At 42.0% G+C, this 26,562-nt stretch overlaps 2 protein-coding genes across 4 annotated transcripts in view; one reads left to right on the top strand and one right to left on the bottom strand.

Annotated features, from left to right (window-relative positions):
• LOC110168320 (CDP-diacylglycerol--glycerol-3-phosphate 3-phosphatidyltransferase, mitochondrial) overlaps positions 1-10,058 on the top strand; it is an 82,593-nt gene extending 72,535 nt beyond the window's left edge. Inside the window, exons 10-12 of one of the 2 annotated variants that reach the window (XR_008631763.1) lie at positions 1,697-1,825; positions 8,393-9,107; positions 9,240-10,058. Coding sequence is in view for 1 of the 2 variants with exons in the window: in XM_055150434.1 (XP_055006409.1) it covers positions 1,697-1,816 (120 nt within the window). In the remaining variant the exon portion in view is untranslated. Of the gene's footprint in view, positions 1-1,696; positions 1,826-8,392 lie in introns of both variants that reach the window. The other variant, XM_055150434.1, reaches the window with a different exon arrangement.
• Positions 10,059-10,118: 60 nt separating this feature from the next.
• Positions 10,119-26,562, bottom strand: part of LOC110168319 (cytohesin-1-like) — a 61,280-nt gene continuing 44,836 nt past the window's right edge. For both annotated transcript variants that reach the window (XM_055150435.1, XM_020933753.2), the window contains exons 5-12: positions 24,720-24,838; positions 24,139-24,332; positions 22,103-22,251; positions 19,133-19,245; positions 16,180-16,258; positions 16,017-16,088; positions 12,464-12,618; positions 10,119-10,791 (exon numbers count right to left, since the gene is read on the bottom strand). In XM_055150435.1, the coding sequence (XP_055006410.1) occupies positions 10,713-10,791; positions 12,464-12,618; positions 16,017-16,088; positions 16,180-16,258; positions 19,133-19,245; positions 22,103-22,251; positions 24,139-24,332; positions 24,720-24,838 (960 nt within the window). In that variant the 3' untranslated portion in view covers positions 10,119-10,712. The remainder of the gene's footprint in view (positions 10,792-12,463; positions 12,619-16,016; positions 16,089-16,179; positions 16,259-19,132; positions 19,246-22,102; positions 22,252-24,138; positions 24,333-24,719; positions 24,839-26,562) is intronic.

The raw sequence follows: 26,562 nt of genomic DNA, 5'->3' as shown, positions 1-26,562 counted from the left end.
GTCGGATTTTGTGGCGATTTTTCCCCTATTTTTAGATCATAAGCCACCGGAAATCCCTCGTCATTGAGCGTCCACTGACTTGAATCGGGGACGGGATTGTCGGCTGTTGAATTGAAAATGTACGTGAATATTTCAAAGGTTCTGCTCCTCACTTTCACCAGCAGAACCTTGTTTAACCAGTTTTCTAAAGTGAGAAACTCAATCAATCACGGTCTGGTCCTCGGTCTGGGCCCGGTCTCAGTACTGGCCTGGTCCTGGTCTTAGTCCTGGTCCTGTTCTCAGTCTCAGTCCTGGTCCCAGTCTAGTCCCAGTCTGGTCCCGGTCTCAGCCCTGGTTTCAGTCCTGGTCTGGTCACCGTCTGGTCCTGGTCTGGTCCCAGCCTCAGTCCTGGTCTGGGCTCGGTCTGGTCCCAGTCCTGGTTCAGTCCTGGTTCAGTCCTGGTCCAGTCCTGGTCCAGTCCTGGTTCAGTCCTGGTTCAGTCCTGGTTCAGTCCTGGTCCCAGTCCCGGTCCAGTCCCGGTTCAGTCCCGGTCCAGTCCCGGTTCAGTCCCGGTCCAGTCCCGGTCCAGTCCCGGTCCAGTCCCGGTTCAGTCCCGGTTCAGTCCCGGTCCAGTCCCGGTTCAGTCCCGGTTCAGTCCCGGTTCAGTCCTGGTTCAGTTCGGCATCGCAGTTTAAGTCAAACGGCTGTTGTCTGTTTTTTCCATTTTTCATTTAAACACAAAATCGAAAACTGAAAATATGAATCATGATCTGTTTTTTCATTTTTGGTTTTGGTTTCGATACTTTTGGCAACATTTTTTCCAGCTTCTGTTTTGGCAAATTCCCAATCTGTTGCTTCTCCCTTGGCACCTTGGATCTTTGCAGCGAACTTTTTTCACTGAATGTCGGCTGTTGAATTGAAAATGTACGTGAATATTTAAAAGCTTCTGCTCCTCACTTTCACCAGCAGAACCTTGTTTAACCAGTTTTCTGCAGGAAACACTGGACATTCAGAAGAAAAATAATTCAAAGTGAGAAACTCAATCAATCACGGTCTGGTCCTCGGTCTGGGCCCGGTCTCAGTACTGGCCTGGTCCTGGTCTTAGTCCTGGTCCTGGTCTTAGTCCTGGTCCTGTTCTCAGTCTCAGTCCTGGTCCCAGTCTAGTCCCAGTCTGGTCCCGGTCTCAGCCCTGGTTTCAGTCCTGGTCCCAGCCTCAGTCCTGGTCTGGGCTCAGTCTCGGTCTGGTTCAGTCCTGGTTCAGTCCTGGTCCAGTCCTGGTCCAGTCCTGGTCCCAGTCCTGGTCCCAGTCCTGGTCCAGTCCCGGTCCAGTCCCGGTTCAGTCCCGGTTCAGTCCCGGTCCAGTCCCGGTTCAGTCCCGGTTCCAGTCCCGGTCCAGTCCCGGTTCCGGTCCCCCGTCCGGTCCCAGTCCCGGTCCCGTCCCGGTTCAGTCCCGGTCCCAGTCCGGTCCCGTCCCGGTTCAGTCCCGGTCCCAGTCCCGGGCCAGTCCCGGGCCAGTCCCCGGTCCCAGTCCCGTTCAGTCCCGGTCCAGTCCCGGTCCCAGTCCCGGTCCCAGTCCCGGTTCAGTCCTGGCGACATTTAAAGTTCAAAATCAGATGAAACAAATGATCTTCGTACACAGTCTGAGGTGCAGGACATGACAGTTTGATGCAGAGTCTTGTGTATATGTGACGGTGTGTTTGTCTTGCGCCCCCTACAGGAGCAGGAGCGGTTGTACAGACGCTCCTCTGAAGTCTCCAGCTCCACGTTCGAGCGTCCGGACCGACACGTGAAACTCTGGGTCAAACTGGTCACTCCCCTCATCAAGAACTTCTTCTGACCCACACAGGTGACGACTTTAACTGTTCAAAGCTTCCTGTTTACGGGCGCCATTTTGAGGACTTTTCACTATTCAAAAGACGTAATAGTTTGTTTTGAAAGGTTAATAGTTTTGGCGACGGTACAAACTTTTCTTCAATTCAAAACTCATGGGCGTGAGATCGATTCAAACATCCTGTAATTGTGTTAAAGATATAATCAAGTATAAAGTTTAATAAACAACTAAACCAGGACTAAACAGGACTAAACCAGGACTAAACCAGGACTAAACCAGGACTAAACCAGGACTAAACCAGGTCTAAACCAGGTCTAAACCAGGACTAAACCAGGTCTAAACCAGGACTAAACCAGGTCTAAACCAGGACTAAACCAGGACTAAACCAGGTCTAAACCAGGTCTAAACCAGGTCTAAACCAGGTCTAAACCAGGACTAAACCAGGTCTAAACCAGGTCTAAACCAGGACTAAACCAGGACTAAACCAGGACTAAACCAGGACTAAACCAGGTCTAAACCAGGTCTAAACCAGGACTAAACCAGGACTAAACCAGGACTAAACCAGGACTAAACCAGGTCTAAACCAGGTCTAAACCAGGTCTAAACCAGGTCTAAACCAGGTCTAAAACCAGGTCTAAAGCAGGTCTAAACCAGGACTAAACCAGGTCTAAACCAGGTCTAAACCAGGTCTAAACCAGGTCTAAACCAGGTCTAAACCAGGACCCTAAACCCTAAACCAGGTCTAAACCAGGACTAAACCACTAAACCAGGACTAAACCTCTAAACCAGGACTAAACCAGGTCTAAACCAGGTCTAAACCAGGTCTAAACCAGGACTAAACCAGGTCTAAACCAGGTCTAAACCAGGACTAAACCAGGACTAAACCAGGACTAAACCAGGACTAAACCAGGTTCTTGTTCAGTCCTTTTATCAATTAGTGGATTCACTATTTTTCCCATTCAAACTATATATATTTTTATTGCTTATCTCCATAGCAACGGCCCTGATTCATCATAATTCTGCACATTTTTCGGCTCCAGGCCTTATTTTGATCTTTTATGACAATATAACATCACAACAGGGCAACAAGCTCAAAGTTTGTCGTCTACACTGAGTCTTTAAAATGTTAAAACAAATGAGGAAATGTTTATTATTCTTGTTGTGACGGATAAATGTCAGACTTGGTTTTCACTTTGGGCTCTTGACCTGAAATTGTCTTTAATGATAATAATAGCTGCAGGCGTTGTCTTTGAAACAGCACTTCTCGAAAACACTTGGACCAGAGTCAAAACAAACTCTGCTCTGGTGTAATATTAGAGGCTTTTGTAAGATCTGGTTTAAATCCTGTTTAAGTCCTGGCTTAAGTCCTGGTCAGGTGCTGGTTAAGTCCTGTCTTAAGTCTTGGTTTAGTCCTGGTTTAGTCCTGGTTTAATCCCGTCTAAGGACTGTTTGTTTACCATTGTGAGGTACAGTCAGTGCCTTGTTTTGTTGTCACGATATAAATATATATATATATATTCTGAGACCACGATAAAAATTAAAAAACACTTTTTAGAATGTGATTTTGACCATTAAATCTTTTTTTTTCTTCTTTATGTACTTTTATATTTGAGCTGATGCAGCTCAAGATCATTTTAAAGACGTTCGTGTGTCATTCGTTCATTCGTTTTTCAATACAAAACCAAAAATAAGAAAATGAAAAAACAAACTATTATAAACAATTTTCTTCATTATTTGTCTCAAAAACCAAAATGAAAAAACAGATAATGATTCGTTTTTTCAGTTTTCGATTGAAAAAAACGTTTACGTGACTTAAACTGCGATGCCGGACTGAATCAGGACTAAACCGGGACTAAACCGTTTTCAGTCCTGGTCCGGTCCAAGTACTGGTCTTGTACTGGTCTGGTCCCGGTTTCATTCACTGTCTGGTCCTGGTCTGGTCCCGGCCTCAGTCCCGGTCTGATCCTGGTCTCAGTCCTGGTCTGGTCCCGGTTTGGTCACCGTTTCAATCACAGTCTGGTCCTCGGTCTGGGCCCGGTCTCAGTACTGGTCTGGTCACTGTCTGGTCCTGGTCTGGCCTCAGTCTCGGTCTGGTCCCAGTCCTGGTCCCAGTCCCGGTTCAGTCCCGGTTCAGTCCCGGTCCAGTCCCGGTCCAGTCCCGGTCCAGTCCCGGTCCAGTCCCGGTCCCGTCCCGGTCCAGTCCCGGTTCAGTCCCGGTCCAGTCCCGGTCCAGCCGGTCCAGTCCCGGTTCAGTCGGTCCAGTCCCGGTCCAGTCCGGTCCAGTCCCGTCCAGTCCCGGTCAGTCCGGTCCCAGTCCCGGTCCAGTCCCGGTTCAGTCCGGTCCAGTCCTGGTTCAGTCCCGGTCCGGTCCTGGTCCGGTCTTGGTTCAGTCCCGGTCCAGTCCCGGTCCCGTCCGGTCAGTCCCGGTCCAGTCTTGGTTCAGTCCCGGTCCGGTCCCGGTCCAGTCTTGGTTCAGTCCCGGTCCAGTCCTGGTTCAGTCCCGGTCCCGGTTCAGTCCCGGTCCAGTCCTGGTCCCAGTCCCGGTTCAGTCTTGGTTCAGTCCTGGTTCAGTCCTGGTTCAGTCCGTTCAGTCCCGTCAGTCCCTGGTTCAGTCCTGGTTCAGTCCTGGTTCAGTCCTGGTCAGTCCTGGTTCAGTCCCGGTCCAGTCCTGGTTCAGTCCCGGTCAGTCCTGGTCAGTCCCGGTTCAGTCCCGGTCCAGTCCCGGTTCAGTCCCGGTCCAGTCCCGGTCCAGTCCCGGTCCAGTCCTGGTCCAGTCCCGGTTCAGTCCTGGTTCAGTTCGGCATCACAGTTTAAGTCAAACGGCTGTTGTCTGTTTTTTCCATTTTTCATTTAAACACAAAATCGAAAACTGAAAATATGAATCATTATCTGTTTTTTCATTTTTGGTTTTGGTTTCGATACTTTTGGCCAATTTTTTTCAGCTTCTGTTTTGGCAAATTCCCAGCTCATGAACCCGGTCTAAAAGTGGTTCCAGTAACTTAATGATCTCGTACAAATGACGGTTTTCCAGTGTAATTCTGTGTTGTTGAACTTTGACCTGGATCTGGTTCTGGTTCGGGTCTGGGCCGTGAGTGAGTCGTTTCCGTGGTGACGCTGCAGAGTTCAGACCTCAGACACAAACAGGATTTACAGAAACTCTGCTTCACTGTGGTCAGACCCAAAAGCCCCGACAAAGACCCGACAAAGACCCGAACAAGTCTAAAGTCTGGACCGGGGTCTGGGTTTGTAAACTAAACCAGGGCCAGACCAAGACCAGACCAGGACTAATCAAGTGCCTATATGTCAGGAAAAAAACAGGACTCAAGCAGGATTAAAACCAGGTCTGAAACAGGTTTAGACCAGGACTAAAGTAAATCTAAACCAGGACTAAACCAGGACTAAAACAGGACTGAACCAGAACTGAACTAGGACTAAACCAGGTCTAAACCAGAACTAAACCAGGACTAAACCAGGTCTAAACCAGAACTAAACCCGGACTAAACCAGGTCTAAACCAGGACTGAACCAGGACTAAACCCGGACTAAACCAGGTCTAAACCAGGACTAAACCAGGACTGAACCAGATCTAAACCAGGACTAAACCAGGTCTAAATTCGGACTAAACCAGGTCCAAATCAGGACTAAACCGGGTCAAACCCAGGTCCTTGTTCAGTCCTTTTCATCATTTTGTGTTTTCTGTATTTTCCCCCCTTTCCAAATATAAACGTAAATATATTTTTTAAATTTCTAATCACCATAGCAACGGCCCTAATTCCTGATCATTCTGCACATTTTTCCTCCCGACTCGGCCGTGACCCGGAAACACCTCTGTGACCCCCGACCTCTAAACCGCGACCTCTGTGAGCCTCTGAACCCCGTCCGCGCTGCGTTTGTCACGTGTTGTTTTCTGGAAGTTGAGCCTCTCGTTTACAGTAAAAGGGAGGAGCCCGTTTCAAATCTGACTTTTGTGTTTTGCCAAAAGGAAAAGAACGGCCGTCGTTTGCACCGGTGACAACAAAAGATGTGACAAAAAGGTATTCTAAACCTGCAGAACAATACGACGGGACGGGCCTCGCGCCTCCAGGAAGTCAGAGCCCCATTTTTACCGGCAGAGAAAAGGGGCGGGGCCTGCGTGAGAAGAAAACACAAAACTAAAAATAAACCCTGAAGAGACAATTATCTCACGAGACGCGTCACGCCAAATGAAATCCAAACACGCTCTCCCCGGGGCGACGACGACGAGCTCTGTGTAAACTTAAACAAGTGTCAAAGGTTAAAGGTGCACTGCGGAACTTTTCATCTGCTCGTCTCCGTGGAGATGTTGCAGATTTGATTTGCCGGGTTTGTTAAACTGCGGTGTGTTTATAACTTAAAAATGGATTTAAAACTGAATTTCAAACTCTACAGCTGAGTGCAGACGCCGCTCCGCAGATCTGACTTGTGATTTGAGCCCAGTGATGTCGTCTGTTTGATTCTATGGAAAAAAAGAAACGGGAAAGAAAAAAAAAAACAAAGAAGATAAGGTGGAACATTCCAGATGAAGTGATAACATTTTCATTGAGAAACAGTTCAGGACTGGGTCAGACCTGGTTTAGACCTGGTTTAGTCCTGGTTTAGTCCTGGTTTAGTCCTGGTTTAGTCCTGGTTTAGTCCTGGTTTAGTCCTGGTTTAGACCTGGTTTAGTCCTGGGTTAGACCTGGTTTAGTCCTGGTTTAGTCCTGGGTTAGACCTGGTTTAGTCCTGGTTTAGACCTGGTTTCAGACCTGGTTTAGAGTCCTGGTTTAGACCTGGTTTAGGTAGACCTGGTTTAGACCTGGTTTACCTGGTTTAGACCTGGTTTAGACCTGGTTTAGTTTACCTGGTTTAGACCTGGTTTAGTCCTGGTTTAGACCTGGTTTAGACCTGGTTTAGACCTGGTTTAGACCTGGTTTAGACCTGGTTTAGACCTGGTTTAAACCTGGTTTAGTCCTGGTTTAGACCTGGTTTAGACCTGGTTTTAGACCTGGTTTAGACCTGGTTTAGACCTGGTTTAGACCTGGTTTAGTCCTGGTTTAGACCTGGTTTAGACCTGGTTTAGTCCTGGTTTAGACCTGGTTAGACCTGGTTTAGATCTGGTTGCAGATCTTTTTCTAGAAAAGTTACACAAAACACTTTTAAACTGGATTTTTTCTTGTATTTTTAATCATCAAAAATCTATAAATGAAGTTTTATTGTCAAAAATAAACCTGTAGTTTTGGTTCGTTGATGTTTGTTGGTGTTGGTGTCGTCCTGCAGGCAGAGCTCAAAAGGCTGTTTCACCTGATGATGTCATGAGGTGGTGCCCTAGCTTTTCTACCTACAGAAATTTTAAAATGTATATTTATTATATTTTATACAATTATACAATATTTTATATATTTTTTACAAAGTAGTAAAAAAAATAATCCAAAACAAACCAGATTTATGTGAAATATTCCTCAAATAAATGCATGAACATTAATCTCAAAACATTTTTTCTTCTACAGAATAAATATGAATGAGAATAAGTGTTTTATACATTTTCGTGTTGGTCACTTTACAAACGCTGCAGATTGAGAATAAAATTGCTCATAAACAGTAGAATGTTACAAAACTGACAAATGATTTTGTATTTTTTATTCAGAATATACTGTGTTCTATAAAAGTTTAAACTGTTTATTCTGCACAGAGCAGAAAAAACATCTGAATTTTACACTTTCAGTTGTTGTGCTTGTCTCCCTCTAGTGTCTAGTTCAGGTACTGCAACAAAACATTGTCAGACTTGAGGAGAGAGGAGACAAGGAGAGAGAGAGGAAGCAAGGAGAGGGAAGACAAGGACAGTGGAGACAAGTAGTGAGGAGACAAGTAGAGAGGAGACAAGGAGAGAAGAGACAAGGAGAGAGGAAACGAGTAAAGAAGAGACAAGGACAGTGGAGACAAGTAGAGAGGAGGCAAGGAGAGAGGAAATAAGGAGAGAAGAGACGAGTAAAGAAGAGACAAGGACAGTGGAGGCAAGTAGTGAGGAGACAAGGAATGAAGAGACATGGGGAGAGGAAACAAGGATAGTGGAGACAAGGAATGAAGAGACAAGGAGAGAGGAAACAAGGACAGTGGAGACAAGGAATGAAGAGACAAGGAGAGAGGAAACAAGGACAGTGGAGACAAGGAGAGAAGAGACAAGGAGAGAGGAGACGAGTAAAGAACAGACAAGGACAGTGGAGGCAAGTAGTGAGGAGACAAGGAATGAAGAGACATGGGGAGAGGAAACAAGGATAGTGGAGACAAGGAGAGAGGAGACAAGGAGAGAGGAAACAAGGAGGAAAAAAAAGCATTTTATTGTGATTATTATTATTTATTATATTAATAGTTTGACTCCTTCCTCTGGTTTAAACGTCACAGCTTTATAGACGAATTAAAATATTTTTATTAAACTAAATAAAATGTTTTTCTTTCTAAACACTCGTCACATGGTGCATCATCTTTATTCACCGCTTTAGTTCTGTTTCTGTTTCTGCCAATAAACCTTTTAATACTCCATTCAGATTCTGTATTCATATTTTTTTATTGTATTTTCTCCTCGTTTCAGGTGGACGCTCGCTCTTGTCATCAGTGAATCCTCGGAGCCGCTCGGCATTCTGGGAGTTGGAGTTTCACACTGAAGAACCGCAGTCTTGTTTTACTTTAACTGGACGTTTCACTGGAGCTGCCTCATGCATGCAGTAAAAACATTTCTTTTTGTTATCATTTTTTATTTCATTTCAACTGTGAATCCTCCGCCAAACATTTCAACGTAGGTTTTTAAATATTTAGAAAATTTTTGAGAATTTGTGGATGAAATACACTCGAAAGGGCCTTAAAATATGAAAAGTGGTTTACAGTTCTGAGAAAACCTTAAGTATAAAACGTAGGATTTTGTTTGTAAATTAAAACAGAGTGAAGAGTTTTTTTTGTTTTAAATGATCTGGGTATTTTTCTGGATATTGTTATTTTAAACTACTGGATACAAGAACAGAAGAAGTTCACTTTACGGGGTTTGTTTACGGTTTATAAATGTAGCACAAAGAGGATTTGAGAGACAAAAAGACGACGGGATCTTCAAGTCTGCAGACCGGGGTTAGACCTGGTTTAGTTCCGTTTTAGTCCCGTGTTTTATCTATATCAGTCTTCCTGGTTTGGACCTGGATTAGTCCTTGTTTGGTCCTGTGTTGGTCAGACTGGGTCAGGTACAGTACTGTTATTAGACCTGGTTTAGTTCTGCTTTAGTCCCGGGTTAGTCCTGGTTTATTCCTGGTTCAGACCTGGTTCAGTCGTGTTTCAGATCTGGTTGAGTCCTGGTTCAGACCTGGTTCAGACCAGTTTTAGACCTGGTTCAGACCAAGTTCAGATCTGTTTCAGTCCCGTTTCAGACCTGGTTTAGTCCTGGTTCAGACCAGGTTCAGACCAGTTTTAGACCTGGTTCTGCCCCGTTTTAGTCCCGTTTTAGACCTGGATCAGCCCCGTTTCAGATCCGTTTCAGACCTGGTTTGGACTTGGTTTCAGTCCTGTTTCAGATCCATTTCAGATCCATTTCAGACCCGTTTCAGACTTGGTTTAGGCCTGGTTCAGACTTGGTTCAGACCTGGTTCAGACCTGGTTTAGACCTGGTTCAGACCTGGTTCAGTCCTAGTTTCAATCCTGGTTCAGTCCTATTTCAGATCCATTTCAGACCTGGTTTAGACCTGTTTTAGTCCTTGTTTCAGTCCTAGTTTCAGTCCTGGTTCAGTCCTATTTCAGATCCATTTCAGACCTGGTTCAGACTTGGTTTAGACCTGGTTTAGTCCTTGTTTCAGTCCTAGTTTCAGTCCTAGTTTCAGTCCTGGTTCAGATCCATTTCAGACTTGGCTCAGACTTAGTTTAGTCTTGTTTCAGACCTGGTTCAGTCTTAGTTTTACCAAAGAAGTGACTCTTAATCCTGGTGCAAGTCGCCGAACACTGTGAACCGTTTGTTGTGGTTAAAGTTTTACTCCAAAATGTTGAAACACGGTGAAGATCTGTGAATGATTTTAGGAGAAAGTTAAACTCAAAGAAGGACAAAAGCAGAAAGATAAAAAGAAGAAGAGGAGAGGGACAGAAAAGAAGGTCAGAGGAGGAAGAGAAGAGGTTCAGAAGAAAACTCAGAATATGCCAATTTTAAACCTTTTTATGTTGAAACTTTCTTTTTTTTAACTTATGTCGCACTGTTAAATGCAATAAAAACACAACTGACTTCCTCATTTGTTTCTTCTTGTTTCTTGTTTCAACCTCCGAACCCGAGAGGAAAACTGAAGAACCGACCCGTTTTTATATTCAAACGTTTAATATTTTCAAATAAATTACTACAAATCTGGATAAATAAACAGTGCTTTGACCACAGAGGGACAATCGTAGTAAACATACAAAAACTTACAAAGAAAAAAAACTTCAAATCAAATCAAAATTCTGTATTAAATATAAGAGTTTTTTTTTTTTTTTAACATAGATTTAATGGAAAAGCAAAAATACTGTGTTGAGTCTTTTTAAAGGTGCATTGTGTAACTTTTCTGGCAGAGAATCGGCTTCCGTGGAGACGTCGTTGCGTTGCCCGAAATGTTCCGCAATACGGCATTCGCTCTCAGAGTCTGATCTACGTTTATTCAGTTTTTACGCGCGTTTTTATTGCGTTTTTACTCGGAGTGGAGAGATCTGACCCGTAACCTGGCCCCGGAGACAAAGCGGTAACGTCATCTCCACGGAGACGAGCAGAAAAGTTACACAGTGCGGCTTTAACAGTCTGGAGAAGTTCCTCTGTAAAAGCGAGTCGTGGTGTGAAACGTAAAAGGACCATTTGAACCATGGCTTGTCTCATTTGACGATTAGATAAGTTTGCGTGTGTGAATCGGATCGTTTGTTTACAGTCCTTTGTGAGCCGATACTTTCTTCTTTCGAGCGGCGAGCATCTCGTAGAACGGGTCTTTACTGATGGCGGCTCTGCGGGACAAAAAAAAAAAAAACAAAATGTCAAAGAAAACAATCTCAGACAAGTGAAAGAGTGAATTTTACACTATTTTCTGATTTACTGTTTGTTCTAATGTTGTTTCCTCGTCACAAACGGATCACACATGTTTAACACACAAACGCTGCAGATTTACAACACTCTGTTCCACCTTGTGATGTCATGTGGTAAAACAGGAAGTGCTCCACTGTGTTTTTAAAGGGCCACTAAACACCAAAATCTATTTTTTCTACTGATTATTAAGTGCATACCTCTACCTAACCTTTATTTTGGCATTTTAGTAGAGGTGTGCAAAAATATCGCTATATCGTAACGTTTAATGTGATGATACAGTATCGATATATCGCCAAGAGTATTTTTTGGTATATTTTACAAAATTATTTTCAGTCAAATGAAGCTCATGGATGCTGGCAATTACAGAGACGCATTTGGAGCCACGATATATCAATATTTCAATATTTTTGCACACCCCTAGTTTCTGTAGCAGCTGCCCAGAGGAAAAAATAATGACAACAGGACTAAGTGTGCAAAAATGTTGAAATATCTATATTTTGTATCGTTTAATTTGGTGATACAGCATCGATATCGTGGGCTGCTGTATCGATATATCGCCAAGAGTATTTTTTGATATTTTACTAAATTATTTTGTTACATCTACAGTTTTGTTGTTTGTTCAGAGGAAGGAAACTTTTTTATGTGACACATTTGACATTTTCACTGTTTTGATGATTAAAATGTTGGTGTTTCATATGAACTTTGCACAAGAAGTGGTTTAACAAAGACTTTTATTATCACAGTCATGATTTAGACTTTATATTTTACTGAATCGTATCAAATAGATTTGAAATGTCTCGATACAGTGAACTTTTGGTTTGATACGATATATGTATCGTACTGGCAACTTCTTAATGTTACCCAGATCTACATTTTAGTGCGTATTTGTTAAAAATCTGACGTTTGGGTCAAAGTCGTGTCTGTAAATGCTTCTTTAGGATCAACTACGGCCAGGATATTTGAATTTCTGGACTAGACAAACGGCGCAGATGAGTCAGTTGCAGGTTATTACATGACAAACGTAGCCACTGGAGTCTACGGGCGGGAGGTGAGGAGCCCCTCTCAGCCCCGACCTGGCACCTCGATGTCCCGCCGTGTCTGGAGAAAAGGGAAACGCCGTGATCCGAGCGCAAATATCCGCTTTGTTTCACCAGTGTTGGATTGTTGTGGCTGTTGGTCCACACCTGCTCCCCCCACCTGCTCCACCTGCACCTGCACCCACCTGCCCACCTGGCCCCCAGCCCACCTGGCACCGCCCACTCTGGAGGATTTTTCAGATTTTGATTAGCGGCGGAGTAAAGCTTCAGGAGAGGGTTTAATGTCTCTTTAAACTCCACACATGTTCACTAGAATCTTTTGGATAATTTCAGCCGTGAAATTGCCGATTTCCACTGAACAAAAGGTAAAAGGAGCTGTTCACTTGAAAACTAACGCTTCATGACATCACAAGGTGGAAGAGAGCATTTTGAGCTTTGGAGATGAAGATGGACTAATAATAAAATGTTACTCAAACATGTGTGAATGAAAGAAAACACAACTCCAGGTCTGTTTTTGAGGAGGAAACTCAGAAACTATGGTAAATGTGCGTGGTACTTGATGCAGTTGATCCAGTGCTCCTTCTCCTCTCTGGTGGGAGCTGAGATCCTGTAGAACGTGTGGTTTCCTTCCACCACTCGTCCGTCCGCTTCGGTCTTACAGGCTTTTATCACCTGGTCCCTGTGCTCCGGGATGAACAGCTCAAAACAGTTCTGGAAAAGAGAGAAACTTTTAAAAACACTCAGGCCGGGGCAAGAACGTTTGAGAGGAAACTGAAATCTGAACGAATAAACCAACACAAGGATCTCAGGCATTTCAGAACACAGAGTCTAAACTACAGGATCAGGAGCTTTTACACAGAATAAGACCCCAGGGAGACACAGGAAGGGCATCTGACACAGGGACATTTCAGAACATGTTTATAAAAGTGCTTATGAATATCACCGAGGCAAAAGTAACCGCATAAATGCACACAGGGTGATCTACAAATAGTCACTGGTTTGTACGTGTGTTTTGATCAGGGTTCCCACGGTCATGGAAATTAAAAATGTCATTTTCTGTGCCTTGAAAAGTCATGGAACTTTGTAAATTCAATGAAAGATTTGTACAAGTCATGGAATTTTAGTATCTTTTTCACGCAAATACAGCGTCCTGTTAAGTTCTCATGAGGCTGTTATGATTATTTCTGAACGTCTGCGCCTTTTGTTTAAAAGAGTCGACAATATAATGATAAATAAATAAATCATTCATCATAGATAAATAATAAATGCATTGACAGTGTTTTGAATATGATAACCATAAGGTGAGTGGAAAAGGTTAACATTTCAAATTCATTTCAATTCTACACATGTAGGTGCTGTAAAGTCATGGAAAATTCACTTTAGGTCATGAAAAAGTCATGGAAAAGTTTAGAAATTTTGTCAGTGAAAAAGATAGATATTTTGGTCTTTACAAACAGATGTGTATTTGCAAATATATCTTTTTTTTTTTTTTTCATTTGGCAAAAAAGAAAATACTCTTGTAAAAGAAGGCATCCACTAGTTTTTCCCGGTGGAAAACTTGTGAGTTGAGAGACGGAGCCTCTACTGTAAATACAAACATCTTACTTGGTTCTAAATAAACACAGGTCCATGTTTCTCTCACCTCAAGTTTTCTACCGGGGAAAAAAACTGCTGCTGCTCCTGCCTGCTTTACAACTACCTTTAACTGTGCACTGCCGTTTACATGCACATCAATAACCCCGTTATACAACACTGGTTCTAGTGGTACCCGGCTCACTGTGAGTGCGTTTAACATGCACATCAGTAACCCGGTTATGGCAGTATCCGGTTTTAGAAAACGGGGGTTCAGTTACGTGTTTATGTAACCCGGTAACCATGGTTTCAGTAAACCGGTTATTATTTAAAGCAGTATTCCGGTTATTAGAAGCCGGGTAATTATTCCGATAGTAACGCGGTTACTTGTTGTACGCATACCATAAACTGCGCACATAAAGTTGTTGTCGCATGCTGGTCCAAAAGACACAAAAGCAGCCTTTCAATCAAACCAGTACGTGACCAACATAAATAAAATGATACAAGTGAACATAAATGTAAGTATAAAGTGCGCAAAAAACAAACGCAGTGCACTTAAAACTGCACTGACTGTACGTGAACATTAAAGTTGTGACACAATACACGTGCGTGCTGAAAGTGACAAAAGAAAAGCTGACCGCACATAAACCTGCAAAACCTGCACACGTAACGACCTGCACACTAGCGCGACCTGCACTCGTGCACCTGAACGACCTGAAACGACTAAAACTAAACTGAACTATCTCTCTATACAACAACGCACAGAACACACTTACCATCATTAACACCTCTTCTGTCACAGAAATAACACACATAATCCACAGAGTCGTGTCATTTAGTCCAAAAGAAACTGATCGCATCAGCGGCGCAAGGAGCGAGTTGTTTTTTATCGCCGCTAACAGTTTATGCTAAATTAGCCAAACGGTCTTAAGTTTCGTTTCTGTAAAACGTAAACAAATGTGATCAGAGCTGAATTATCTGATCAAACAGGCTGATGTGTCTATAGTGTTTATGGTTTATATGTTGTAAAGTTGAGTTTATTTATGCAGAAGATTTTAATGAAGAATCTGCACAGTGGATTGTGGGAGAGATCTCGTAGCTCCTTAGCTTCTTATGCTAAAGGAGCTCACGGTTTGTATTTTTCCTGGTTTATGAAATTGATTTAAGTTTAATTTTTGCGCCTGCGCATTTGTAAGATTATGTCAAGAAACCGGGATACTCCATTTGATCATGTACACGCGGATATGAGTGTCCCGGTTTCTCAGTGCGCATGTAAACAGTAACACGAATACTGACAGAACCGGATAAGACTTTAACCGGGTTATTGATGTGCATGTAAACGCACTCAATTAATGTCTGTGAATCTGTTGCCATTTGTGGATTTGTGGATTTCGCAAAAAAATAATGTCTGAATCTATCATTTTGTGAATGTGTATTTTGTCTGGTGATTTGCAATGAAATAAATTTTACAAAAAGAATTTCTGTGAATTTTGTAACTTGTATTTGAAATTCCACAAACGCACCCCAAATGCGTAAGCCTACAAAGAATGGTTTGAAGTTTCAAAAGTGAACATATTTGCAAACAATTTCAGAAAACAATTTTTTAACAAAACAATTTTTTTAGCAAGCACATTGTAAACTTAGGCAGACATCACAATTTGGCCAAAAAAATGACCAAGGCAACTATTAGGCCCAAGTCAAAATTTCAGAAAAAAAAAAATTTTTACAAAATACACTTAATCAATTTGGGCCAAAAAAGACCTAATACAACTTAATGAAAAATAAAAAAACTTTTTTTCCTGACTTTTTTAAAGTGAATTTTCCATGACTTTACAGCACCTTCATGTGTAGAACTGATCAGACTTTATGTTAACTCTTTCCACTCACCTTATGGTTTGGGATTTTAGTTTTTTAACATTCTAAATCCCGTCATTTATTGTCGTCTCTTTAAAAACAAAAGACACAGACGTTCAGAAATAAGTTCTCATTTGACGATTATGATAAACAGAACGCTGTAGTTGCGTGAAAGAGAAACTAAAATTCCATGACTTTTCCAGGGACTTCCATGACCGTGGGAACCCTGGATCACCCTCTGTGCGTTTAAGAATATTAATGAGGCAAAAGTAACACCATATAAACTACAGGATCAGCAGGTTTTACACAGAATGAGATGGAAAATTATGTTATTATGTGTATTAATAAGTGGATTCAAGGTGGGATTTTGATTCAATTGTGATGAAATACTTTGGCCCATGTCATTTAAAATAATACTACAACTCGTCCTGGGGCAGACTGAAGAGAAGTGGCTGCGATTTTGTGTCTTCAGTCTCTTTAAGTTCAGGTAAGAGTCAGGTTTGTGGAGATGCAAGCACACTTACAGTACAGACACGTGCTTTTTTGTGCAACTTTTGTTTCTCTAAATTACACACTGTGGCTTTAATAAGAAAAATATATACAGTGGAATAAAAAATAATAGTAGTAGAGCCATGTGATGTGGAAAAAAGTCCAGTTTTTGTTTGTTTTTCTTTGAGATTTACCGGTTTCTTGGAGTCTTCCACTTCTCTGATGCTCAGGTTTTCTAACGGGATAATTCCTCTCGGTTCTTTGTCCTGGTGAGAAAATGGAAAAAATAAACTGTGCTTTAAAAACGTTATTTTTAAAGCACAATATTTAGAAAAAAAAACAGTCTTCTACACTCACGGTTGTGTATTCAAAATAGTAGAGGCAGTTGTCCGTGAGAATGAACCAGCGTCTTTTCCAGGTTTTCACTCTGCCTCCTGAGAAAAACTCCAGACGTTACAGAAAACATTCAAACTAAATCATTTCTTTAATCTGTGTGAGTTTTTTAGCCAGACAAAACTACGCATTAATAAAGCCGCGTGCAGCAGTTCAACAAAAACGACTTAAAAGATCAACAGAATGTTAAAGTCGCACTGTGTAGCTTTTCTGCTTGTCGCCGTGGAGATGTTAGGCTTTTGCTTTACAGGATTTTACGCAGAGTTTTGGTGTTTTTATTTCTCAAAAAGGCTTTGAAAAAAACAAAACATTACCAGGAGTTTACATGGCGTATCCTTCTGCCAGAAAAGCTACGTAATGCAACCTTTAAAAACGTGCGTGCGTGTTAGATGCAGAGCACACGGACATGAGGATGCAAAGCGACGCATCACAGTTTAGTTTTTAAATATAAAAGTTGTAATAAAAATGATGAACTTACCTCCTGCAGACGACATGGAAGAAACAAGAAATCAAACACGACATGAAGACGTTTGTACAAGAAAATATAATCAACAATTCATGTTTTTAAATCAACCACGAAGAAAATATCAAAGAGAACAAAGAACAGTTATGACACATGTGGAGGTTCTTCTATATCTGCTGTTCATGTCCAGGCAGGAAGTAAAATGATAAACTATTAAGGTGCACTCACACTAGGACTTCAGAACTGTGCCGTGCTCAAGCACGATTACGTAGGGTTCTGTGTTCTGCACCGAACTGAGCCACGGCCGATGACGTCAGCACAATGTGCTGTTGGTTGACATGTGACGCAGTAGAGCGTCACATCAACGCTTTAGTGGAGAAAATAAGTCCAGCGGCAGAAATATCTATTAAATAATGAGACAGATGAGTCCTGCTGCGATACTCGCTCCTCCGTGAGTTTATGGAGATAATAACAGCACAGAGCAGTGAGGACAGGAGCAGTGAGGACAGGAGGAGGCAGTGAGGACAGGAGTGAGGACAGGAGGAGTGAGGACAGGAGGAGTGAGGACAGGAGGAGGAGTGAGGACAGGAGGAGGAGTGAGGACAGGAGGAGGAGGAGAGGAGTGAGGACAGGAGACAGAGGAGTGAGGACAGGAGAGGAGGACAGGAGGAGTGAGGACAGAGGAGTGGAGAGAGTGAGACAGGAGGAGGAGTGAGGACAGGAGGAGTGAGGACAGGAGGAGTGAGGACAGGAGGAGTGAGGACAGGAGGAGGAGGAGGAGTGAGGAGGAGAGTGAGGACAGGAGGAGTGAGGACAGGAGGAGTGAGGACAGGAGGAGTGAGGACAGGAGGAGGAGGAGGAGGAGTGAGGACAGGAGGAGTGAGGACAGGAGGAGTGAGGACAGGAGGAGGAGTGAGGACAGGAGGAGTGAGGACAGGAGGAGGAGTGAGGACAGGAGGAGGAGTGAGGACAGGAGGAGGAGTGAGGACGAGTGAGGACAGGAGGAGTGAGGACAGGAGGAGTGAGGACAGGAGGAGGAGTGAGGACAGGAGGAGTGAGGACAGGAGGAGTGAGGACAGGAGGAGGAGGAGGAGGAGGAGTGAGGACAGGAGGAGGAGTGAGGACAGGAGGAGGAGTGAGGACAGGAGGAGGAGTGAGGACAGGAGGAGGAGTGAGGACAGGAGGAGTGAGGACAGGAGGAGGAGTGAGGACAGGAGGAGTGAGGACAGGAGGAGTGAGGACAGGAGGAGTGAGGACAGGAGGAGTGAGGACAGGAGGAGTGAGGAACAGGAGGAGTGAGACAGGAGGAGTGAGGACAGGAGGAGGAGGAGGAAGGAGGAGTGAGGACAGGAGGAGGAGTGAGGACAGGAGGAGGAGTGAGGACAGGAGGAGGAGTGAGGACAGGAGGAGTGAGGACAGGAGGAGGAGTGAGGACAGGAAGGAGTGAGGACAGGAGGAGGAGTGAGGACAGGAGGAGGAGTGAGGACAGGAGGAGTGAGGACAGTGAGGACAGGAGTGAGGACAGGAGGAGTGAGGACAGGAGAGGAGGAGGGAGTGAGGACAGGAGGAGGAGTGAGGACAGGAGGACAGGGAGGACAGGAGGAGGAGTGAGGACAGAGGAGTGAGGACAGGAGGAGGAGTGAGACAGAAGTGAGGACAGGAGAGGAGTGAGGAGGAGTGAGACAGGAGGAGTGAGGACAGGAGTGAGGACAGGAGTGAGGACAGAGGAGGAGTGAGGACAGGAGAGTGAGGACAGGAGCAGTGAGGACAGGAGGAGGAGTGAGGACAGGAGGAGTGAGGACAGGAGGAGACGAGGCTCCAAAATGTTTTGGACTTCACTGTGTGTTTTAGACTTTATTCACTGTGCTGCGCTCTCACTGGACAAACAGTTCTGTGCTTTAGAGGTGATCTGTGCTTGGGCACAGTTCTAAAGTCCTAGTGTGATTAGAGTGAGTGTAGTAGTCGTCTGATCTGTCATATACACGACAAGAAGGAAATGAACACAAAAGTGTACACTTTTATATCTTTACACTTTTGTATCTTTACACTTTTATATCTTTACACTTTTGTATCTTTACACTTTTGTATCTTTACAACTTTTTATCTTTACACTTTTTGTATACACTTTTGTTTTACACTTTTGTATCTTTACACTTTTGTATCTTTACACTTTTGTATCTTTACACTTTTGTATCTTTACACTTTTGTATCTTTACACTTTTGTATCTTTACACTTTTGTATCTTTACACTTTTGTATCTTTACACTTTTGTATCTTTACACTTTTGTATCTTTACACTTTTGTATCTTTACACTTTTGTATCTTTAGACAAAGCCCCATATGGACAATTTATCAGCAAAAAAGATGATTTAGGAACAGTTTTAAAATGTTCCACCGGTTGCATTAGAATAAATAAATCATAAATAAGAGTAGATAAAGTGTATGTTTCGTGTACCGAGTTTGAGGAGCCAGCCCTCTCTGTCGGGGTTGAAGAACGTGTGCGTCAGGTCGTTTCCGTCGTCCTCTGGGATTTTAAACGGCTCATTCTTTATACTTTCATAAAGATTCTGCAAAACACGAGAAGATTATTAGAAGATTATTAATGAAATTAACTGTGAATAAGTTACAATATTATGCAATGAAAATAAAATCTTTAACTGAAAACCCACATTATTTTTTACTTAAACGATGCTCAAATATCTGTCATTGCTGCTGTATTTCTCCAGAGGGCAGCAGAGTCACACTTTTTACAATGTTTTGTTGTTTTTTTTTTCATTTTGCCTTGAGCCTTGAGTGTGTGTGTCCTTTTTATCAAATGACCATCAAATTTAAAGTGTTACAAGGTGAAACGAGACACTCCAGGCTTCTGTTATGAAACAAATTGTGGAGATAAACTAAAAATAACATTTAATTAAACTAGAACTGATGACTACTGTTGTTATTAGTGTGTTTTTGGGGTTAAAATCTGGTCTTTCGGCTTTTTACTCCCCCTCTTACCCATTTTTTTAATCAATTAGATATTATAAATAGATTTTTTAAGGATTATCAAAATGTCAACTAATAAAAAAAAATATTAAAAAAACTGACAAACCGATTTATTGAAAATAAGTTTTGTTACGTTTTGGACCTAATCTCTTCCATCTCTGGGCTCCAAAACCGTTCAGACGAGCAGAAAACGGAGCCCGATTTTGGGTCACGAAAAGTCTATTTAAAATCAAATGAACTGAGAGGATTAATCCAAATTTAGCCTCTAATTAAACGTGTGTGGATTTTGTCTCTTTCGCAGCAGACGATGGTCCAGATTCACTCTCACCTCAAATCACCTCAGTCTGCAGGAAGAGTTACACTTTTTAGGAACATTTATACAAAAAATTTAAATAAAATACTAAAATAATTTGTGTTTCTTGCACTTTATGTTCAAAATAGTTAAATTAATGTATTCGTAATTGAGTAGATTTTTGGTAATAGTTTTTTTTAGTAGATTTTTAAAGCTGTAATTGTAAACTAAATACCTATTAATAATTAATTACACATGAAATGATAAGAAATTGCAGTTTAAAATAAAATAAAATAAAAAATAAAATTCAAATTCAGCTTAAACTGTTTAAATAAAACGTGAAAGACTGACTTAAAACGCTAAAAAAGGTTAATACTACTTTGGTGTAGTATTTTTAACGTATAATTTATAATTTAAGTACAATTTTGGCAGCAATATTTGTAACTGAGTACATATTTAGTCATGTAACTTAAATATTTTAAAACCACTTCTCACTACTTCTTCCACCACTGATTAAAACACAAAAAGTAAAACAACGGTCACTGTAAGATAAACTAATTGTACTGAAATCTGTTTTTTATTTGTAGTTTTATTTGAAGTATATATTTTGAAGTAAAGGTAGTAAGAAAAGTCACATTTTTAAACCACAGACTGTATAAAGAAGTGGACTAACGCAGTGTTTTCCAAATTTTTAGTTTTAGTCGTGACCCAAGTCAATAGAGATTATTCGTAAATCACAAAATAAAGGTGGATTATTGAACATTAATGAGGATATTTTATTGTTGTGATCGTGTCTCTCTGAACAATTAGTATTACTCAAGATTTAAACAGGGTAAAAACAGTCATTGAAGCAGTAATAAAAGGATTCATAAGCATCCTGAAGTGCTCTGACCTTTAGTACCATTTTTTTTTTTTGCACAACCAAGCAGCATTTCTCAAGTTTAGCTGCAGATCAGGCAGAGAGGATCCGCTGACTCACTCGTTCTCTCGTGTGTCAGAACTGTACATTTCAGATCGACATGCAGATCGTGACAAGGCGACCCCAAAAAAACATCTCTTGTGATTCACCGGAGGGTCACAATCCAGTCTTTGGGAAACAATGGACTAAGGGACTAAGTGTTTGACTCCAGCGACAATATTCTAATGTAAGTCAACGGGAGCTGGGGTCAGATGGAGCCGAGAGCGCCCCCATGATCACTTCCTGCATAGAACGAGGCGGCGAGTGCTTTAGCTATGTCCATTTATATGTCAGTCTAGACTGTACCCGATTATAAACCTCTTTAACCCAGTATAAACCCCTTTAACCCCAGTACAAACCCCCTTTTACACCAGTATAAACCCTTTTAAACCAAGTATAAACCCCCTTATATCCCAGTATAAACCATTTAAAACCCAGTATAAACCCTTTAAACCCAGTATAAATATAAAACCCAAACCCTTTTAAACCCAGTATAAACCTCCTTTTACCCAGTATAAACCCTTTAAACCCAGTATAAACCCTTAAAACCCAATATAAACCCTTTTAAACCCAGTATAAACCCCTTTGTACCAGAATAAACCCCTTTTGCCCCAGGACCAACCCCTTTTACCCCAGTATAAACCCTTTTAAATCCAGTATAAACCCTTTAAACCCAATATAAACCCTTTAAACCCAATATAAACCCTTTTAAACCCAATATAAACCCTTTTAAACCAGTATAAACCCCTTTTACCAGAATAAACCCTTTTTTTAAAACCCTTTTACCCCAGTATAAACCCTTTAAACCCAGTATAAACCCTTTTAAACCCAATATAAACCCTTAAACCCAATTTAAACCCTTTAAACCCATATAAACCCTTTAAACCAAATAAACCCTTTTAAACCCATATAAACCCTTTAAACCCAATATAAACCCTTTTAAACCCAATATAAACCCTTTTAAACCCAATATAAACCCTTTTAAACCCAATATAAACCCTTTTAAAACCCAATATAAACCCAATAAAACCCAATATAAACCCTTTAAACCCAGTATAAACCTCCTTTTACACCAGTATCAACCTCTTTGAACCCAAGTATAAACCCTTTAAACCCAGTATAAACCCTTTTAAAACCCAGTATAAACCCCTTTTACTCCAGTATAAACCCTTTAAACCCGCAGTCGTACCCGCAGCAGGTCGTCGGGCAGGTCTCCTCCGTCGTTGATTCCTCGGTTCATGGAGGTGAATCGCTGCACTGTGGGTTTGTCTTTGACGTTGGGGTTGTGTAAACTGGTGTTGAGCATGATGACGGCGAACGACAGAACGTAACAGGTGTCTGAGAACAACAAGAGACCGACACAGAGAACGTCTCACGTCAATTTGTGAACTTCCTTTGGGATCAATAAGTGTTTATTCACAAACGTTTACATGATGTCGTGAGTCAAGCTGTTCAAACCTGCACTCGCTCTCAATTTAGTTCTAGTTTGAGTCATTTACCATTTGCGTAAGTTGTTAGTTTGACTTATTTTATACGGAAGCCGAGAGGGGTCACAACAAACGCAAACGCCGCAACAAATACAAACGCGACAACACAACAAAAAGCCACAACAAACCAAAAAAAGCCACAACGGACATGACAGCGGGACTCGATTTTCATGCAAACGCCGCAATAAATACAAACGCCACAACACAAACGCAAATGCCGGAACATATTAAAAAGCCACAACACGTTAAAAAGCCACAACACAGCAAAAAAAAAGCCACAACACAACCAAAAAAAGCCACAACACAAAAAAAAAAAAAAAGCCACAACACAACAAAAAAAGCCACAACGGACATGACCGCGGGACTCTATTTTAATGCAAACGCTGCAACAAATACAAACGCCACAACACAAACGCAAATGCCACAACACATTAAAAAGCCACAACGGAAGTGACCGCGGGACTCTATTTTCCGACGGACCGATCAAGCGGCAAGTGAAGAAGAAGAACTACAACGTGAAAAGTAAAGGAACGGAGAAGTTGGAAACGTAAGTAAAAGTAATTTATTGTTTTATCATTATTCGTTTCACGTTGTAGTTCTTCTTCTTCACTTGCCGCTTGATCGGTCCGTCGGAAAATAGAGTCCCGCGGTCACTTCCGTTGTGGCTTTTTGATGTGTTGTGGGTTTTTAATGTGTTGTGCTTGCGTTGTGGTGTTTATTTTAATGCAAACACACAAAAAATTGCCACAGCACATTAAAAAGCCACAACGGAAGTGACCGCGGAACTCTATTTTAATGCCAACGCTGCAACAAATACAGAGTGCCATTTCCGTTGTGGCTTTTTAATGTGTTGCGGCATTTGCGTTTGTGTTGTGGTGTTTGTATTTGTTGCAGCGTTTGCATTAAAACAGAGTCCCGCGGTCACTTCAGTTGTGGCTTTTTTTGGCGTGTTGTGTGTGTGTGGGGGGGGGGGGTTGGTGTGTTGTGGCTTTTTAAATGTTTTGTGGCTTTTTTTTGGTGTATTGTGCTTTTTTCGTGTGTTGTGCTTTTAATGTTTGTTGTGGCTTTTTTTGGTTGTTTGCTTTTGTGTATTGTGGCTTTTTTTGTTTGTGCTTTTTTATGTTTGTTGTGGCTTTTTTTTTGGTGTATTGTGCTTTTTTTGTTTGTTGTGGCTTTTTGGTTTTTGTGCTTTTTTGTTGTTGTGGCTTTTTTTGTGTGGCTTTTTTGTGTGTTGGCTTTTTTATGTTTGTTTGGCTTTTTTTGTTTGCTTTTTTGTTGGCTTTTTTTTTTGTTGTGGCTTTTTTATTGTGGCTTTTTTTTGTGTTGTGGCTTTTTTATGTTTGTTGTGGCTTTTTCTTTGTTATTGTGGCTTTTTTGGTTTTGTGGCTTTTTTTTTTTTTGGCTTTTTTGTTGTTGGCTTTTTTTGGTGTCTTGTGTTTTGTTTGGTGTGTTGTGGCTTTTTTAAAATGTTTTTTGTGGCTTTTTTTGGTTTGTTGTCGCTTTTTTTTTGGTGTGTTGTGGCTTTTCGTTGTGTCGTCGCATTTGTATTTGTTGCGGCGTTTGCGTTTGTTGTGACTCCTGTCGGCTTCCGTAATTTTAAGTTGAAACTGTTTTCTGTCTTAAGTTAAATAGTTTGTAAAGAACTTTTATTTGTAGATAAATGTGTAAACGGCCATAAATATCAAACTAATTCAATCTTATCCGGTTTTCTTGATGTTTCCCCAGGCCGTGGTCTCACCGGTGCTCTGGAAAACCCCGGGGTTACAGCCGCAGTATCTCCCAGCGAAGGCCTCCATCATGCGGTCGATCTTCTGAGCTTCTCCCGGCAGCCTGAAGCTCCACAGGAACTGCCTCAGAGCCTGGACCAAGTTCAGGTCTGAGAACTCGTGAAGAGCCACGAACGACTGAAGCACGGAGATGTTAAAGTCGTCCCTGGAAATGTGAGGACAACGAGAAAAGTCAGATGAAGCAGGAGATCAGATGAGGAGAGAGAGAGCAGAGGAGAGTCAGAGGAGAGGAGAGAGAGAGGAGAGGTCAGAGGAGAGTCAGAGGAGGAGGAGGAGAGAGAGAGAGGAGAGATCAGATCAGGAGAGAGAGAGAGGAGAGAGAGGAGAGAGGAGAGAGGAGAGAGAGAGAGAGGAGGAGGAGAGAGAGAGAGAGAGAGAGAGAGGAGAGAGGAGAGGAGAGGAGGAGGAGAGGAGAGGAGAGAGGAGGAGGAGAAGAGGAGGAGAGGAGAGAGAGGAGAGGAGAGAGAGGAGAGGTCAGATGAGAGAGGAGAGGAGAGGAGAAGAGGAGAGGAGAGGAGTGTGTCAGATTCACCTCTCTCCCAGATAGTCCCCGATGGCGGTCTTGTTAAGCCCCTCCCCTTTGTAGAGAAAGCGAGCGATGTCGTCACTGGTGTTTTTCAACAGGCCGCTGTCAATCAAAAACCGGATCCCCTGAAACAGACACACGGTTTTAGTGACCTCATGATCTGTACAGTAATCTAAAGGTGCACTGTGTAACTTTTTGGTGAGGGTGTTACCAGGATACACTCTCCTTATTCATGTGCAGGTTAAGGCACTGAGGTTTGTATTTAAACCAGTAAAAGAGCAGGTTCCGTACTGCTCCTTTAACCCCACTAGGACTGCACAATGCCCACGTTTACATGATGTTTTTTAATTCCGAATTAATAGTTTTGAATTAAAATACTCTTCTTCAAGTTTACATGGAAATAATTAGCGATGGGCATTCGATTAAATTTTCTTAATCGATCGTCGGAAGAATTAACGATCGATTATCGATTAATCATTAACGTTTTTATATTAAAATGATCATCATTATTATTACTATCTGCACTAATCTGCATAAATAAATTCAACTTTACGACATATAAACCGTAACGACTCTAGAGCCACATCAGCTGTTTGACATTATAATGTGTTTAATTCAGTTTTGTTCAAATCTCACAGAAACAAAACTTAAAACCACATCACTAATTTACATAAACTAAGTGAAGATAAAACTCCAGCTCTTGTGTCGCTGATGTGGTTCAATTTCTGTCAGATTAAAAGACATGACTCAGGTGAATACAGGTCAGTGTGACCAGATTTGTGTTTGTCAAAACCAGGACAGCGTACGGGGGGAGGGGGGCGGGGACTCGTCATCCACATTGAGCGACTCTCACCTGGTAAAACTTTTTCCCACTGGACACAGAAACATATGTGCTGCTTTATACACTGTGCACATGGACTCACACTTGTCCCAACGCAACGGAAAGTGTGGAATTTCTTGTACAAATCATTGTTAAATATGCATTTAAATACACATTCAGTTCGTTACAGACTGACCCACTGTTTGTGTCTCGCTCCTTCTGATGCAGAGACACATGTACACACCTGTTTGGTCACGACACACACAGCAACATACATTCAGTTTGTCGATTAAAATTAACGTAATCGGTGAAATTCTTAATGATCAATTATCGATTAATCATGCCCATCCCTAGAAATAATAATTACAAATTGAGGTTTACATGGAAAACACGTTAAATCGTCTTCATTTAATTCCGTTCAGTGTCTGGGGGTCAGAAAGTGTTTTTTTTTTCACATTGACCGGAAGAAAACAAACACTTCAGCTGCTACCGGCTTTTTTTGCTACTCGGTTTGTCGTTACGCCACGGACACAAACACGATCCAAACTTTTTTCCGCAGTCGTTCCAATAATAATTGCGCAGCAGCTGGAGAATTGTCTCATCACACTTTACGTCTGTCGGCTGAGGAGGAGAAGGGAAGAGCGTCGGAGAAGGAGGAAGAAGACAAACTGAGCGTGAGGCTGATCTACCTCAGCCCACATCCCACATCCCGCTCACAAATCCAAAGAGACGTGGAGGAAAGTCCGAAGCCACGACTGGTGGAGCCGGATCATTCAGATCGTGTCAGACGGGCGACCAAACGAGCACGCGCTGAACGACCGCAATTAATTTTAAGAAGAATAAACATTTACATCATCGAGGAATAAATTAATTCGGCTTTAAAATCAGAATAAACCACCCACTGACTTCGGAATTAAGTTTAATTCCGAATAATCATTAAAGTTAAATGAAGTGCTTACACGGTCTTTTCAAAGCAGAATTAATTTTTATTCAGAATTAAATTATTTTTATTAGGAATTAAATTATTTT

Source organism: Boleophthalmus pectinirostris, unplaced genomic scaffold (genome assembly GCF_026225935.1).
Source record: "Boleophthalmus pectinirostris isolate CB_2022bp ecotype Guang Dong unplaced genomic scaffold, ASM2622593v1 HiC_scaffold_14, whole genome shotgun sequence".
Lineage (NCBI taxonomy): Eukaryota > Metazoa > Chordata > Actinopteri > Gobiiformes > Gobiidae > Boleophthalmus > Boleophthalmus pectinirostris.
This window is presented reverse-complemented; position numbering and strand designations above follow the sequence as displayed.